The 15871-nt window shown below is 42.8% G+C and overlaps 1 protein-coding gene across 14 annotated transcripts in view; it reads right to left on the bottom strand.

The window, feature by feature from the left end:
• FAM13A (family with sequence similarity 13 member A) overlaps positions 1-15871 on the bottom strand; it is a 134402-nt gene that overhangs the window by 54083 nt on the left and 64448 nt on the right. For 2 of the 14 annotated variants that reach the window (XM_080591847.1, XM_080591848.1), the window contains exon 1: positions 9894-10112. The exons of the other annotated variants lie outside the window; for them this stretch is intronic. In XM_080591847.1, coding sequence (XP_080447973.1) covers positions 9894-9931 — 38 coding nt within the window. In that variant the 5' untranslated portion in view covers positions 9932-10112. Of the gene's footprint in view, positions 1-9893; positions 10113-15871 lie in introns of those variants that run through there. 14 annotated transcript variants of the gene reach the window in all.

Here is a 15871-nt window from a genome sequence, read left to right as displayed (position 1 = left end):
TACCACGAGCAGTCGGTAACTGACATCAACAGGGAGGCCCGGGGCACTGGCATGCTGTGAAGGTGCTCATCATTTTTAAGTGTAATCAGAGGATGAGAGAATATTCATAAATGCTCTGGGTAAGATGAACTCAGCTTCATACTCAAGTCACTTGGGGGCTTTGATTGCCTTGAAACCCTAACCAGCTTCAACAGTGATCCGAAGAAGATCAAACTTGACTAACTTTTGAGAGCCCAGCCTGAAACCATCAGTCTCTCAACTTTTAAAGAATTTTATTTATCAGTTTAGAAAAAGCTTCTCTAAGCGCAGAATAAAAACGAAAGGGCTCCGTGGGTTTTGTGACTAGGAGGTCAAATAATCACACCCCCGTTCTGCAGCTTGCGCTGGAGTCAGAAGGAAGCTGTCGAAGCAAGACAAGTTGCAACTGGCCTGGAGCCAGGTAAGCACTGTGCTCTTACAGCGAGTATAGCCAGAGGCAGACTTCACTGTGGCTTATTTTGAACTCTGACAATGTTATAACAGATCCACAAATATGAACACCAAATTTATCCAGGGGGAAGGGAGGAGGCAAGGAATCAGGAAGACCGGGAAGGCGGACAGACAGAGCACAAGCAAGCGAGCAGAGCAGAAACCTCACAGGGGCTACCTCTGCATCGCTCTGACTCCCCGCTACAGCGTGCGGACAGTTGTACAGAGACAGCTGGAATCACCTACAGAAAAGACTCTCCCACTCACTGTGACAGCACGTCACACTGGCAGCCCGCTGGGAGCCTGAAACACAGATTCAAGGGGAACACAAAACACCACAGAGCGGAAGGAAGAGAAGTGGCTTCCGAACTCGGTGCGGTCTGCCAAAGCTTACAGTGCCTCTGTAACACAACAGTGACTGGGCAGTTTTCTGCAGCTCCCTGAGAAGACCGAGAGCGTGGCTGCCGCTGGAAACCGTGATGCCACTTCCAGAAGTCCCCCTTCGGCTGCTTGAGCTCCAGGTGGTTGCTGCTGAGTGAGCCCTCCTCTGCTGTCAGACCGAGCGGGCCTGTGGAGGTGTGCGAAGCAGGCCGAAGGCTCCTGCCCGCAGCCAGCGAGGCAGCGCAGAGGCCTGCCTGCGGACCGAGGTACGCCCAGAGGGTCTTTGTGAGGAACGGCTACAGCTTTCAGACAGCCTAGGAAAAGTGAAAAGACACATGGAAAGGTGCCTCAGGGCTGCTTTCCAGAAGGCGACCTGCAGTGAACGCACGGGTAAGAATCTCTTCCAGGGACGGACTCCCCCCCCCCCGACGGCATCCACTATCTCTCAGTTCATAGGCTTCAGTTGATTTCCTTATTTAGAATTTGCAGAATACTCTTTTTAATACAGCATTTATTAAGAAAGTTTATGACATAATGGCTGTCCTTATAAACTGAACACGGGCAAGTCCCAATGGCACACACAAAGCATGAAAAATAAACCGTGTGTGGAGAAAAGTCCACAGTGCCATCAGGATCTCTGTGCATCAACACAACTTCAAACAACACAAAATGCTGTTTCAGGTACAAGTGACAGTTGTCAAATCCATAGCAAACATCCTTTCTTTTCCTTATCTCATGATTTGCAAGTAACTTTGAGGTCACAGAAGCACTGTGATACTGAAAAAGCCCAAATAACTTTCTTATATTCATACTCCCAACTAGTAGCCTTAACAGACCATATGCAGTAGTTGTATTCACCAGACTCCGAAATCTCATGCACTTCCTTTTTTTCCACAGCAACTCTGATATGATCACTGCTCCACAAGTTTAAGTGTTATACATCCGTACAAAAAATCATTATCCACTCATACAAACCGAAGAACAAAAAAAAAGCTTTTAAGAATATTATCTGGGGGTTGGGAATACGGAAGAAAGAAACTCGACAGACGACAGAAACCAAATACCAATCTCATTTAGATTACCACATTTCAAAATTTCACATAGTTAACAATGATTACAGGTGTGTATAATCTCTTTTATCCTGTAGTGCTTTACGTTTTTACACATGCAGCATGGATATGTAGCTGCATCTGGGATGAAGAGATTCAAGCTAACTACCGCAGAGACTTTTGAAAAAACATAAAATCTTTTAACTTTAAGAAGAAGATCTGCATCTGAGCAAAGCAGGTTATCCATTTCCCCCTTCCCAATCATTAGCAACAACATACTCGAAGCATCTTTCCCTAACTTCATCCACCTTAGTCAACTCACCTATGCAAGATGGAAGATGAAAGCTGTGTAAATTATGAACGGATTTGAACCAGCTATTCCACATAATTCTGAATCCCTCAAATGAGATGTTAGACCACCAGGCCCTACTGCACTCACAGAGCACACAAGGATTCTATTTTGATTAAAATACTTTATGAAATACTTAGGTATTGATAAGATAATACACTGCCGTGCTTATGTTATGCACAAAAGCACAGTTTAATGAAAGAAATAGAAATTCTGTGAAAGGTTTTAAACCTTTATACACCTCATCACATGATTTGTGACATAAAAGAGACAGGCAAGCAAGCAAGAATGTACAAGATATGAATCATAAGTGATCATCAGTTGATATTACACAATAAACAGGGTAGAAGTTGGTTTAAAACCTTCCACGCAGTACTCTTACTCACTATCACTCACACTATGCTTATTAAAAAAAACAACTGCTTGCTTATTTTTAAAACACCTTGCACTGAAGGGGGTTTATTAGTACTGCTAGGAAGCCCTTTCCACCACATATCACATCCTTTCTAAAGGAAATGCTGTCATTAAGATATGCTATACATTCACCTGCACTGTACTTATGCTCCATATTTCCTCTTTGGTTAAAGGGACCTTTGCAGAAAGAATTTCATACCTGGCACAGCAACCTGGCAAACCAAGTCAGTTGCCCACAATAAGCAAGAGACAAGTCGTTTCCAAAGTGCATCTCCTATACAGTCTAAATTTCTACCCAGGAAAGAAGTTACCCATTTGGGAAGCAGGTTTAATAGCAAATTATATATTTTTATACCCTCAAAGTTTTGTCTAGGTTTTACATATTGTTTTATGGCCAGAAGTCACTGAATGTACTTGAGAAAGGATAAAATAATTAAAAAACAAAACAAAACAGATACTTAATCAAATGCCACTGATAACCTGGCCAAGCAGGTGAGGACCAAATATAGCCATCTCCTTCTTCTTAGACACATATATAGCTCTGCTAAATGGAGGGATTAAACAGAAATTGCTCTTCATGTAATACCTGGGAGAGCAATTTCTCATACTCCTGTGGATACCTAAAAATCTGCTGCTCTTTTAAAACACTGTCTTCTTGAAAAAAAATAAAAAACTTTCTAAAGTGGAAAAAACAAACAAACAAACAAAACAAACCCAACCTTTTTTCTTTGTAAGTTTATTTTAGTGCTAGTGTTCATTGTGTTTGTGATCCCCAGTGAGCTAACAGAAACGTTTGTCAGACTGGAAAGAATGCCACTCTCACCCCTAGTTAGTTTGGCATGACTTAGTATTTTAACGCACATGTATTTTACATCACCCATGCAAGGCAGTCTTTGTGTCTCTAAAGATGGAAACATGAAAGCTTCGGTGAAGTCTAATGGTTAAACAATAAATTTTCAACATGGAACCACCGTTACCTTTTTTTTCCCCTCCCTTTTGTAACAGGAGTGTTGCAGGCAACCATTCACCACCCCATCACATTCTCAAATATGCAATGATTGTTTTCCTTTTTTTGTGTGTGTGTGTCTCATAATGACCTTCCGAAAAAGTAAGGGAGCTGTTGAGCACACTCCAGAACTGAAGCTGTAAAACACCCGTTTAGACCGATAGTTCCTGATTTATTTACATGCATATGGGATACCCTAGCACTACTCTGCTCCAGCCCCCTTGCTGGCTTGAACTCTCACCACAAGTCAGAGAGTGGCTCTGAGCCCTTCCCAAATCGGTCAGTCCCAAACAAGGCTGTTTGACCTGCTCAGAGCCAAGTCTTAAAGATTTAGGGCCACCAAACCTGTCTCTGAAACAGAGACACCAGTGGACTTTCCTTCCCATTTCACTCATACAGCTTTACAAGTACAGTGTTTGGAGAGGGCCTTATTGACTTTTTATAAACCCCTTTTTTTTTTTTTAAAAAAAAAAAAGGTTTTAATAGTCCTGTTTTATTTGTTCTTAATTATCAGGAGTGCTTCTGTCCTGGTTTCCTGGCACTGCATTACTTCATTGTAAAGCAAACACTGCTTTCCTACTGCGCATCTCTTTTCGAAAGTTAAATGGGACATTTCGTTGCTTAAAATAATGCGTTATTTTTTACAGTCATGAAAATGTACTTTGACTCAAGTGTCAACATTTTGCACCAGAGACGAAGGGCTGACACACTGGCGGGATCATGCTGCTCAGCCAAGGTCATGTTTTCGTGTAGCCTTGCCATAGGCTCTATTTGTTCTGCCCTCAAAACTTAGATAAAGGAATGGCTCTTTCTACTGCACCACATCTATTCTGGACTTCAAAAGAAATTAATTATTTTTTAGTGAGAACACTTTTTTTTCAGGCAATGAGATTTCTGCTCCTAATTTTAACACAGTCAAACAAAAAGCCACTGAAAATTCAGTGCCATCAAACTACTAAGAATATAAAAAGTTGATGCAGCTTCTGGGTGTAGAAAAAGAAAGGCTAAGCTTGGGTGACTTTTTAAAACTTGAAACTTTTTGCCCTCTTTTCTTCTCACCATTCAGAACCGTAATGCCATCTTGCATTAAAAGATGTGCCATTTTTGCAACTGAAAAGGATTTTAATAATATTATTGATTTACTAATATCAACATTAATGGCGCTAAAAACAGCTTCAAGGAATACACAATTCTGAGGCCAAAGTAGTGCTTTTTGCTGAATTTCCTGACTTATTCATGCATTTTTCAGCATTTATTTTTCTTCCCCAAGTTACTTCCCCATAAAAGTTATTTCAAGCTTGTGACAAATACAAGATTGAAACTGTCATGAAAATGTATTGCATACTTAATTTCTCAGTAGAGTGATTTACTCATAGTTTGTCCTTAACAGCACTGGGTAAAAGGTAATGTTTGTATATGTGAGAAATAGCAGGCAATATAAGTTCCTTCTTTCAAATAAAATAAGTGCTGAGGTATGTCAGGCAAAAGAAGAAATAATATTGTCCTTAATGAAAGAGTAACCATAAATGTAATCTAACACAATAACACTGCGGTGATACATCGGTCATCATTAAAAGCAGCACTTACCATCACCCATTGAGCAATGCCCCCCTTGCTCTATACCCTTAACCAGAGAAAGAGGAATGCACTATATAGGAACTGTTGGGTAGCACTACGAAATACATGTTTAATAGCTATTTCTCTGTGAGAGTTATTTCCATGAAAACGTTTTCATTTTACCTAAAGAGTAACTTTTATGGTCAAAAAAAGTGTCTTTTCTGATATTTATCTCCAGTCTTCCAGTAGTTACATTTATACCCAACCATGTTTTAAAACATGGAATAAAGTTACACTCGTGCTTAAGTACCTGCTTAAGCTACTCATTAAATGAGTCAAATGTCAAATATTAGACTTATAAGCCAGTATATTTATTCTGAACTTGCATACACTGCAAAACATCTTGAATAACTCACATGGGGGTGGATTGGTATTGATTTTAATACTAATCTCCAAAGGATCCTTCCATCTTCCCCACACTTCTTTAATCAATGTTTTTCCTAGAGGTCTCTCTACTGAGTTATATCTTAAGCCTGAGAGATCATAGCGTGTAGCAATGTGGCTTCAGGGCAGTAGAAAGTGACCTCTCTGTGAGAGAGTTCCCCACTAATCTTCCAAAAAGCATGGGCTTCTGTGTCCTGTTTTAACTGGCGTTCACAATGTCAATATTACTATTTTCTACGGATAAACGGAGGTGAATATGAAGGAGCGCTCTGTCACACGTCTGAGGAATGTGTACTATTTATTATTCTGTTTGCCACAGCAAAGGTTAAAGCATGAGTACCCAAGCCTTTTAATTCTAAGAAAAGCTAACATTCAGTACAGCCATACACACTGGGAATACACTGCATTATCCACAGGCATAACTCTGTGCAGTCTGTATGTGAGGGGGCAGCAAGATTAGGGCAAAAAGCCTGAACTGAAAAAAAAAAGGTACGCTAAACACATTTTACATACATCCTCCCACTTTGAAGAAACATCAGGGAAGTACAGGCTACCCCACGGTAAGATTTAATGGGCTAAACTTCTAGCTGATAAATGTCACTGCAAGCAAGAGGCTGACTTTACATTTATATTCACATATCTGAATCCAAGAGAACCCTCGACAGTTTAATTTTGTATAATTATTTTCTACTTGCTATCCTCCTGGGTTGCAAATATGTTTATCTTTTTATAAAATGACGTCAATGTTAAACAGCTTGCTTTTGTTGTTTTACTTCTTAAACTAGTTGGGGCTTATTATGAAAGACAGGGCAGCGTCTTTTCTTCTAGTTGTGGCTTGGCAACAGTCCTTACTAGGATAAAACTCGAAAATGGGTCAGAAAGAGGCAGAAGACGTGTACCAGCCCAAGTCTCACCTTTTCACAGAATGTAACAGGGTGAAGTTGCATAATGCACACATACCTGTTGCATTATAATCATGAAGGACTGTTACCAGGTAACCTGCAATTTCTGTTTCAGGATTGTTTGTTAAGAGCTTGCAGGCTTCAAATAAAGTTATCTAGGAGCCCAGTTTTTCAATAAATATTCACATTTTCTTGCTTAATCAGGTAGACACCATGAAACACTAAAGAAAACGTCCACGTCAGTTTCCTTTTTCAGTCAGAGGCCCATCTACTGCCCACTTTGTGGTACCCAAGAAAACTTCCACATGCTTCTACATGCATCGAAGTCGAAGCTGTGAGAAGACAGAGCACTCAACGGATCAAACGCGAGCCTGGAAGGCCAAAAAGTTATATAACATTTTGTGATAGGCTATGGCTATGAATTCAGGAAGACAAGAACCACAGGTTTCAATTTCTCTTAATTCCTGACCAGTGAAAAAAAAGAACAAAAAACAAACACACCTGATAAATCTTCCCTACCCTCAAAGGGGGATGTTCCAGAACATACTTCATTCGTGTTTGTGAAACACTCCAGCTACCTTGGATGGAAAGTGATAACAAAGTCCAAAGGATCAGACTTATTTACAATACAACTTTACATACAGAAGCACTCACTAATCTGTTAAAGACAACAAGGCCACCATTAAAAAAAAAAAAAAAAAGGAAGAAAATGCAGTGGAACAGAAATGTGGGTAAAATACTCAGTGTTTGTGAAAGACTCCAAGGAAACAAGCTAGTAATGTAAATTAAACAAACCCAATGTGGCTGCAAGCGAGACAGTCCATGCAGACAACTGCTGCTGTACAGATTAGAAATAGAAGGGAGTGTGACTGCTCCACCAGATACGCATCTAAAAATATTTGTGATGGCTTCTTTTTTGCTCATCGTTGATTTGTTTCAGCAAAGTGCAAAGCAAAGGAGGCCACTGATCACAAACAACGCCTAAGTGTGTACTTTGATTTCTTATCTCCTATGGAAACTGACAGCTGCAATTGGCGAAGGCGGACACAGGTTTCAGCTTCACACGACTTTTGTTAAATGTGCAGCACACTGAGCTAGAGGAAATGAATTCAAACGCACTTGAGTAGTATTAGTAATGCTCTAACTAGGAATCTACATTATTAAACTAAGCTCACGCCATTCAGAAAACAGATTAACCTATTAGTAATAAGAGAGACAATCACTGGTGGATAGGTTGTTGGAAAATCATGACTGCAACCAGCCTGCCATTTACAAGTGCCCTTTGGCAATGTAGCACATAGTGCAGCACAGGGATCAACACATTTGGCCTTCTGTCTCTTCCCATGCAACGAAACATAACCCTGAAGTCCCTATTGTCACTCCCTTGCAGCAGGCCACCATATCCCTTCATGTGCCATTCCACAGACATCTATATATAGAATAAAATGACACAGTATAGTACATACGGCTCTATGCAAGCCCATTATATGATTCTTTTTGAAGACAGACTTACATCTTCCAGATCCATGGTAGATACAATACTTGGCCGTTCTCATGACAAATAATATTTTATCATCGCAGCTTCTTAAACAGCAGCATTCCCACCTTCCCCAACCTCCGCACACCAACCACGCAGAGATGCAGTCGCAGCACTTCAGCACACGAGGGTTCCTGTGGCAGGCACAGCACGGCCAGCTTGTAGCTGAGATCATGGTGCCCAGAGGGAACCAACACCAGGGAGCTGACCCGCACAGGAAGGGAACCAAGTACGATTACTACTGACAGCACATTCACTTTCTTGAAAGGGCTGGATGGATGCTTACAGCTTGGGAACATGTCCTAAGCAGCGGCACCTGGAGGCTGCCACTTGTCTGCTTTAGACCCAGACAACACTGCCAGTTGCCAATACCCTCAGCTGGAATAGCAGCAGTATCCTGTCTGCCTCAAGGGAACCACAACCATTGGCAGAGATCACCTTTCCTGAAGCAGAAGAAAATCCATAAAGCCAGCAAGACCCTCCTCAACAGCAGGAAATATGCACTAAGAATGAAGGAGACAATGTTCAAAGGAAAAGAACGGGGAAAATAGGTGCAACCTGGAGAATACTGTAAAGGGATTTGGGAGTCTGTGTTTACCTGCCCCTACCTCCATGGGAAACGAGTTGCTAAAAGTGCGGCGTATATATACTAAAAATAAATCAATGAGCAAAGAATACAGAAATTTGTAAATATTTTTAACTGCAAAATTCAAATAATACCATACCATGCTCTAGGTTTAATAGGAGTTTTAAGAACTATCTGCAAAGTACAGAGTGCATTTCTAACTGATTGAGAGTTAATCTTTTTAACAAAAAAACCCCAAGGGGTCTAGTTAAGGCTACCCCGTGAAACCTGTCTTCCCCTGGGGTGAATATGTGTAGTCGGAAGCGCAGTAACAACCACTTGTTCTGACTTTGGCTATGATAGGCAGATCCTCCGGAACACAAAAAGGTTAAAAATACTATGTGAGACTGTTCCTTCAAATAGAAACGATGTGCTATGACTACTTCTTTAAGACATTCAAACCGTATTTCTGTTTCTCTGCAGTCATCAACATGGAACCTTGCAACTGCATTACTGCAAAACAGCCCTCCTCTGCATCCCTCTGCGGAGGACACCGTGCTACATCAAGACAGTAACAGTTTGGACAGCAATTTCAGTTATTCTTTTATTGCGTCCGAGTAAACAGCAACTTCACAGCTTCTGCTGAAGCAGCACCGCCATGGTGCTGAAAAGGCACACGAAGTTATTTATTGTTTTGTGGATTACATAAACATCAGTATTTGCTCCAATACAATAAGGATAAGGAGGCATGCGTAATTTTGAGAACTGAAAGAGCAAAAAAATTAAATAAAAAATTAATGACTGGGTAAAAGGACTGTGTACGTGTACCCCTCCGGTGGGTTTGTGCAGCGCCGTTTCCAGGCTCGCTGCAGTCACCCCGCGATGCTGTGGCACGGGCACATGCCAGCACAGGTACACGCTCGCAGCTGGTGCTGAAGAGAGGTGTGTCTCGGCACCGCGGAAACAAAACAGCCCCTGCTTCTGGAAACTAAACCTCTCCGCCGTGCTTTCCAGGCAAGGGCAGACCTCGCAGGCAGACAGCGGACACCCGGGCATCGCCCCGACCCCCGTCTCCGCACGGACACCCCCCAGCTCCCCGTTAAAGGACCGAGTCCCCCGGGCGCGGCCGGCCCGGAGCCCGGCTCCTCCGCTGCGGGGACGGGAGCCCCGCGGAGCCCCGCGCTGCCGGGGAGCGCCAGCCCGCCCCCGGCGGCCACGTACCTCTGCAGAGGCATGACTTCGCAGGCCATGCTGGCCATGGGGCCGCTGCCGCCGCGCCCTGCTGCTGTGCTGCGCTGTGCTCTGCGCTGCTGTGCTGTGCTGTGCTCTGCCCGCCCGCAGCGCCTCGCCTCGGGGAGCCGGCGGCGCGGCCCGGCCCCGGGGAGGAGCGAGGGGCCGCGGGTTGGCGCTCACGGCGACCCGCCCCGCCGCTGAGGGGCCGAGGGAGGCCGGCTCGCCAGCCCTGCCCCGGGAGGGGAAGGCGAGGCGGAGCGGCGACCCCCGCGCCTCAGGGCCGGGCCGGGCCGGGCCGCTCCGCGTTGCGGCTGCGGAGGGAGGGAAGCAGAGAGGGAGGGCTGCCGGTGAGGCGGCCCTGGGTGCAGGCCCCTTCCCTGGGGAGAGGTGTGCCGGGCGCCAGAAGTTCGCCGCGACACAAACACCTTGTCCCCGAGGGGGATAAGCTGCTCACGCTGATCCAAAAGGGTGTATCTGGCAGCTTGGGTTATGCCCTGTTGTCCAAATGGCAGAAAGCAAACCAGCAAACGCCTCCGTGGTCTGCCGTGCCTGTGCCCCCATGCAGATTTTATACGTACAGAGTAAGTGCAAAGGAAAACAAAACCATACACACTTTAATAAAAAAAAGTGTTATGGTGTCAAGTTGTTTTCAATCTGCAAGAAACGCCACAAGCTGCAGCCTAATTACCACAGGATACCCTTCCACAAAAACACCACACGAGGTCTCGTATATCAATTCTAGTAACCATTACCCCCCACACACCTTGTCTGTGTAAATGCCACCCGGGTGGGACAACCAAACGCCCACAACCTGCCTGCAGCGGCACCGGTGCTCCCCAGGGAGAGCAGGATGCCCATAGGCTCAGCATCCAGCACGCACCGAGCCACTCGCTCACCTTTGGCACGTTGTATGTCTACAGGGCCTGCGAATTCACCATCCCTTTGCCTTGCAGTAGGCACTACTGGGGTTCAAATGGTTTATGCAGTAGTAAGCTGATCAGTCCAGATGCACCGGGAGGAGGAATATATGAGAATTATTATTATTATTATTTTTTTTTTTAACCATTTGAAATGAAGAGATGGTGTCGTAGAAGCAGAACTAACTTACTTTGTTGATGTTCCCTGGGGGTGGCCCACCCTCAAGAACTACTGCCTCTGTATCTGTGACTCCTGACCAAATACTGCTCTCATTCAATCAGTCAGACCATTTTAGAGATTTGGGACTGGGAACTGTGGTAACAAAAGAACACTACACAATGGTGTGCCACTTTAAAGTTTTTTCATAACACAGCAGTCTTGGAAAACACACAGTACGAAATCTGTAAGAAGTCTTGCACTGAAACTTTTTATGGATGCTGAAGGCTCATAAGCAAAGTTTTATCTTTAACCTCCACACTTCATCTGCCCAGAACATCTAAGGAATCATCAACTTCCTCCAGCATCAGGCACACGCTTCTGCTGCTGCCCTAGCTGTGAACAACATTACCATTGTGAGATGGAAAAAGGGAGAATCTCAAACTGATGAAGGGGCATAAGAGAATGGAGCCTTTCAACATTTTAGGCACTAAAAACCTAACGGCTAATTCCCACAGAGCCATACATGCCAATCTTCTAAAATTCAAGCCAATATTAAAAGCACACTCACCTTCAACCCTAGGCCAGGGAAGACTATCACTGGTTTGGGTGAAAACTGCGGCAAGAGCTAAGTATCTGTATGTTTATGACTTCCATACAGATGGAGGTAATATGAACTATGTGTGAGCCACGCCAGCTTTCTGGAGAAACAGCAGACACTCAAGGGTTAGCAGGAGGATATCAGACATTTTGCAGGGATGCCTGAAAGATCTTGACCTTTCTTGGCAGGAGGCAGGAGCATTCTGTATCTTAAACACAAAAGCAGTGGGCAGCTGCAGCCTCGGAAAGCAGTGGCATGGAGTAGAAACAGAGAGGTCAACTGAGAAGTGGCTCTGCTTCAGTATGCTGAACTGTTTAATATTTGCTCCTGTCAGCAGGCTCGCTGGAAGAAGTGCATTAGTAATGCTTCTGCCCATTGCCTCAGCACAAGCCTGTTTGGCTGTGCCGCAGTCACGCCAGGCACAGCACAGGGCCCCTTTTTAGGAAAGTCAGCAGTGCTGATAAAGCACTCTGCCATCATGGATCTGGCCTGCTCTTATCTGTGTCAATTAAATGAGTATCTTGATGACTTCCTGTTAAATGTGCTATATACGCTCTTAAGCAACGAAAATCGTGCAAGAAAGATTTTACTCTGGTACACAAGCTGCTGCAGCGCGAAACAAAAGCACCTTGTATTGTTTCACAATTTGACTATAAATGAATTTGTCCCTTCCTGGTCAGTCTTTTTTTAACACATGCACAGTTATTCATAACTTATTACACTTCTATAAGCTGAATGTTGTCATCAGGTTGCCAATAAAAAAATAAATTTTTCCCCATTTAATGAAGGGCCTATCTGCGTGGGGATGAAGTCCTGGTTCTCCAGAGCAACTTGCTGAATAACACAAAGTGGAATAACTCATAATAGCTGTTGAGGTTGAAGCTTATATCCTCGCTATTTTGTTGCAACTTTCCGGTGACTTGCCTGTATAAATGAGCTGGAACGTACTAACATTCACAACAACGAATTCACTAACAAAAAGAGACACTGTCATAACCAGAAAGATTAATTCATGAATTAGCATCAGTAAGAAGGTCAACTACTGGCACTTTGCTAAAATCAACCAGATGCCTTGGGAGAACACTGAAGTTGACCAGTGCATCCTGTGCCATCAAACTCTTCAGACCCATCTCCTGTTTCTGTTCTCTGCTTTTGGAATCCCCTGGATGGGCTGTCAGTTTTCTCCTCTCCTTCCTCATCTGCATCTTTAATATTGCCAAAAACATCATGACAAAGAAGAAGTATCCTAGCTCACCTTTCCCTGCACACCCACTGGCATGCAACTTCAATGCCCACTAAGAACAAGGAGACAAGTGCTAGCACTGCTGGTTTCCCAACGTTTGAATTATTTCCAGAATAGCTGCAGATATTGCAATGAAAGGTTTTGACATGGAGAAGCATCAAAGGGAGGGAAAATTTAAGAAGTACTTTGGGGCACAGAGGCCAATCACCTGTGAGAGCAGTGCTACCTGCTACACACACAGCAGGAGGTGGCCTGAAGGTGCACGTCACCTTGCTTCGGTGTGCATTATTGCAATAGGCCCTATGAATCTGTCACTTTGCTAAACCAGCACAGAACTCCTTAATTCTTCGTCTGCCCTGTCCATGTGTACCAAGAGCAATGTATTTGCGGTACACATTAGGCAGACAAAAGCTGCCAGAATACTGAAGTCTTATCTCCAAACAATTCCACTTCCTTCTCACGGATGTTTTTATGTTAAAGCCAACTTGCTATTTGGCAGAGGTAAAGATTTCTAATCGTACACCTGCCCTTTTACACCCTTCCTAACTGAATTCAAACTGGATTATCACATACGAAACCTGGGATTATGCAACATTTTGTTTTGGATTTGGTTGTACCTGTTGAATCTGTTCTCCCATGTTAAACATGGGAAATAAAACCTCTTCTGCAGGTTGTATACTATTCTTACGTCCCTATTGCTTGCTCAGAAAGGCCAAACTCATTTGTTGGCAGCAACAATGCACTGCAGTGGCTATTTATGGAACCACAAAACAAACATGTAGAGAATACACCCACATACCCTTCTCCCTCCATCCTCACTGGAGACTTTAAACCCAGACTCATCCCAACCATGTATCACTAAATGCTTAAAATGAAAAGAAGCAACCATTCCCAGCTATCCAGTCCTCACCCTACTAAAGAAGTGCATGCTCCGTAAAATATGGTAATCATGGGGAAAAAAAATCCTCTCAGCATAGGCACAGCATCCTCTCCACTGGCTCTGTGCTCTCTAGTATATTGCGAATATTTCAGGAAAACATAACAAATAAAAGTGATGAAACCCCTTAAAATACCAAGATATGCCACTACACTTCAGCACCTGGGCAAGGCACCACCTGGGTTCACACTATTTGATTTGCAAATTTGTTACTGAGATTCAAGAAAGAAAAAAAAAACACTGTCTGGAACTAAATATGAATAATCACTTTTCTCCTCTGTCATCAATGAATCAATCTACATTTGGAAGGGAAGTGTCCTGTCAATCATCATTATAGACATGCTTTCTCCTCTTTCTTTCCTTTCCATACTTAGCTGCACAACAAGTAATTTTCTCAGCGCATAAAGCAACAAGATGACCTGTGGCCAGCACAGCAGCATAAGATAGGGGATACAACTGATCTAGTTAATAGATTTTATGAGGATGTTGCTGTGTCGACCTCCTGAGAAGCAGTTATCCTTTGCCTTACTGCACTGTCATACACAAATTAGATACTATTTAAAGAAAAAAAGATTTGTCTGGTCTGATAAAATCTTAAGATATTTAAGATGATGGAGTTCTGCTCAATGCCATCAATGTATTACCACAGTATTTACTAAGTTATGTAATAATTTCACCCTGGCAGAAACATGAAATGCAAAGCAAAGATATAAGCACATCTTAATCTGGCTGAAAATTAAAGAATGTACTTTTCAAAACACCACCAATACAAATTTTAAAATGCCATTATTTATGTACACATACTTGCATTTATACACACATTTTTCTCTTAAGACTATCTGTGCATATAAACAACAGCAATTGCAAATGAAAAATACCCTGGAAAACTTCCTGCAGGCCAGAAGATTTGTGTGCACACATGGAATAAGCAGGACACAAGTAAATAGAAACCATATTTGGGAACTGTAGCTCTTCATGTCCAAACAAAGCAGACAGATCATTAAATAGACTGTTCAAAAGAGCATATACTGGAAAAAAGAACAGAAATGGGAATAAAGAGTATCTAATATGTCAAAAATGTTATTTAGCTAATGGGGAATCCTCAGAAAGTGCGTGAGTACTAACTGGATTTCCAAGGCTGGTACTCAGCCCTGTGTTGCTTAATAATTTTATCAGTGATCTGAACGGAAACATAAAATAGTACTGGTGGTTCTGTTTGCATGCTGTGTGCAAGCAAGCATTACAAGCTTCAATATATGAGTCAAATCTGGGATTAAGAGCACCCAACATTATCTGCAGGTTCTACTGGGGGATGCAAAGTCACTCTAGAGCAGCACCTCCATACAAGCTCTGAGTGAATACGAGGCTAAAGAAATTAACATAATCCACGGATGTATCAACATGGATGGTGTGTGGAAACGGTGAATTATTCCTGTATTTGCTACGGGTGTGGCTGCTACAGAAGACTGGTCAGTTCAGGAATTCCCATTCTCAAGCAAGTTGTGAAAAATTGAAGAGTGCTCAGAGACGACCCAGGAAGGGAATGCAAAAACTAAAGACCACACATTTAGTACTTTTCAAATCAGTCAGTCTATGCATGCAGGCAGGAAATGTTAATATTTGAACCAGCACTCAGAAGTTGAATGAGATCCAATGGCTGGAAGTCAAGGATAGACAAATTATGACTGGAAATGAGACATTTTTAAACAGTGAGGATAACTAACTACTGACACAATTTATCAAAGACAATGATGGGTTCTTTACCAACAGAAATTTTAGAATCAAGAATGGATGAAGAAAGGCTAAAAGAAATGCTGTATTGCAACCACAGCAATTGAACTGGGGTAGCAATTAATTCAGAATGAACTGTGGTTCCATCACCTGCAGGAAATTATGCTAGATTTTTATTATAGTATCTTTTGACCCTTATTATGTTATCTTTTGACCCTAAAACTGTATCAATGAGCAGATTCTGCTACCATTAATTCTCTTCAAACGGGACATGTACTACCAATTATGAGATCGTTCTGGCACATTTTAATACATAAGCAATTGATTTTGTGGTTTCTCTGGATCCTCCTTTGGGCTCTTTAGTCCGTTAAGGGAGCTCA

Source organism: Anser brachyrhynchus (assembly GCF_964034855.1).
Source record: "Anser brachyrhynchus genome assembly, chromosome: 4".
NCBI classification, from domain to species: Eukaryota; Metazoa; Chordata; class Aves; order Anseriformes; family Anatidae; genus Anser; species Anser brachyrhynchus.
The sequence above is the reverse complement of the archived record's forward strand: the minus strand, read 5'-3'. Positions and strand labels throughout refer to the sequence as shown.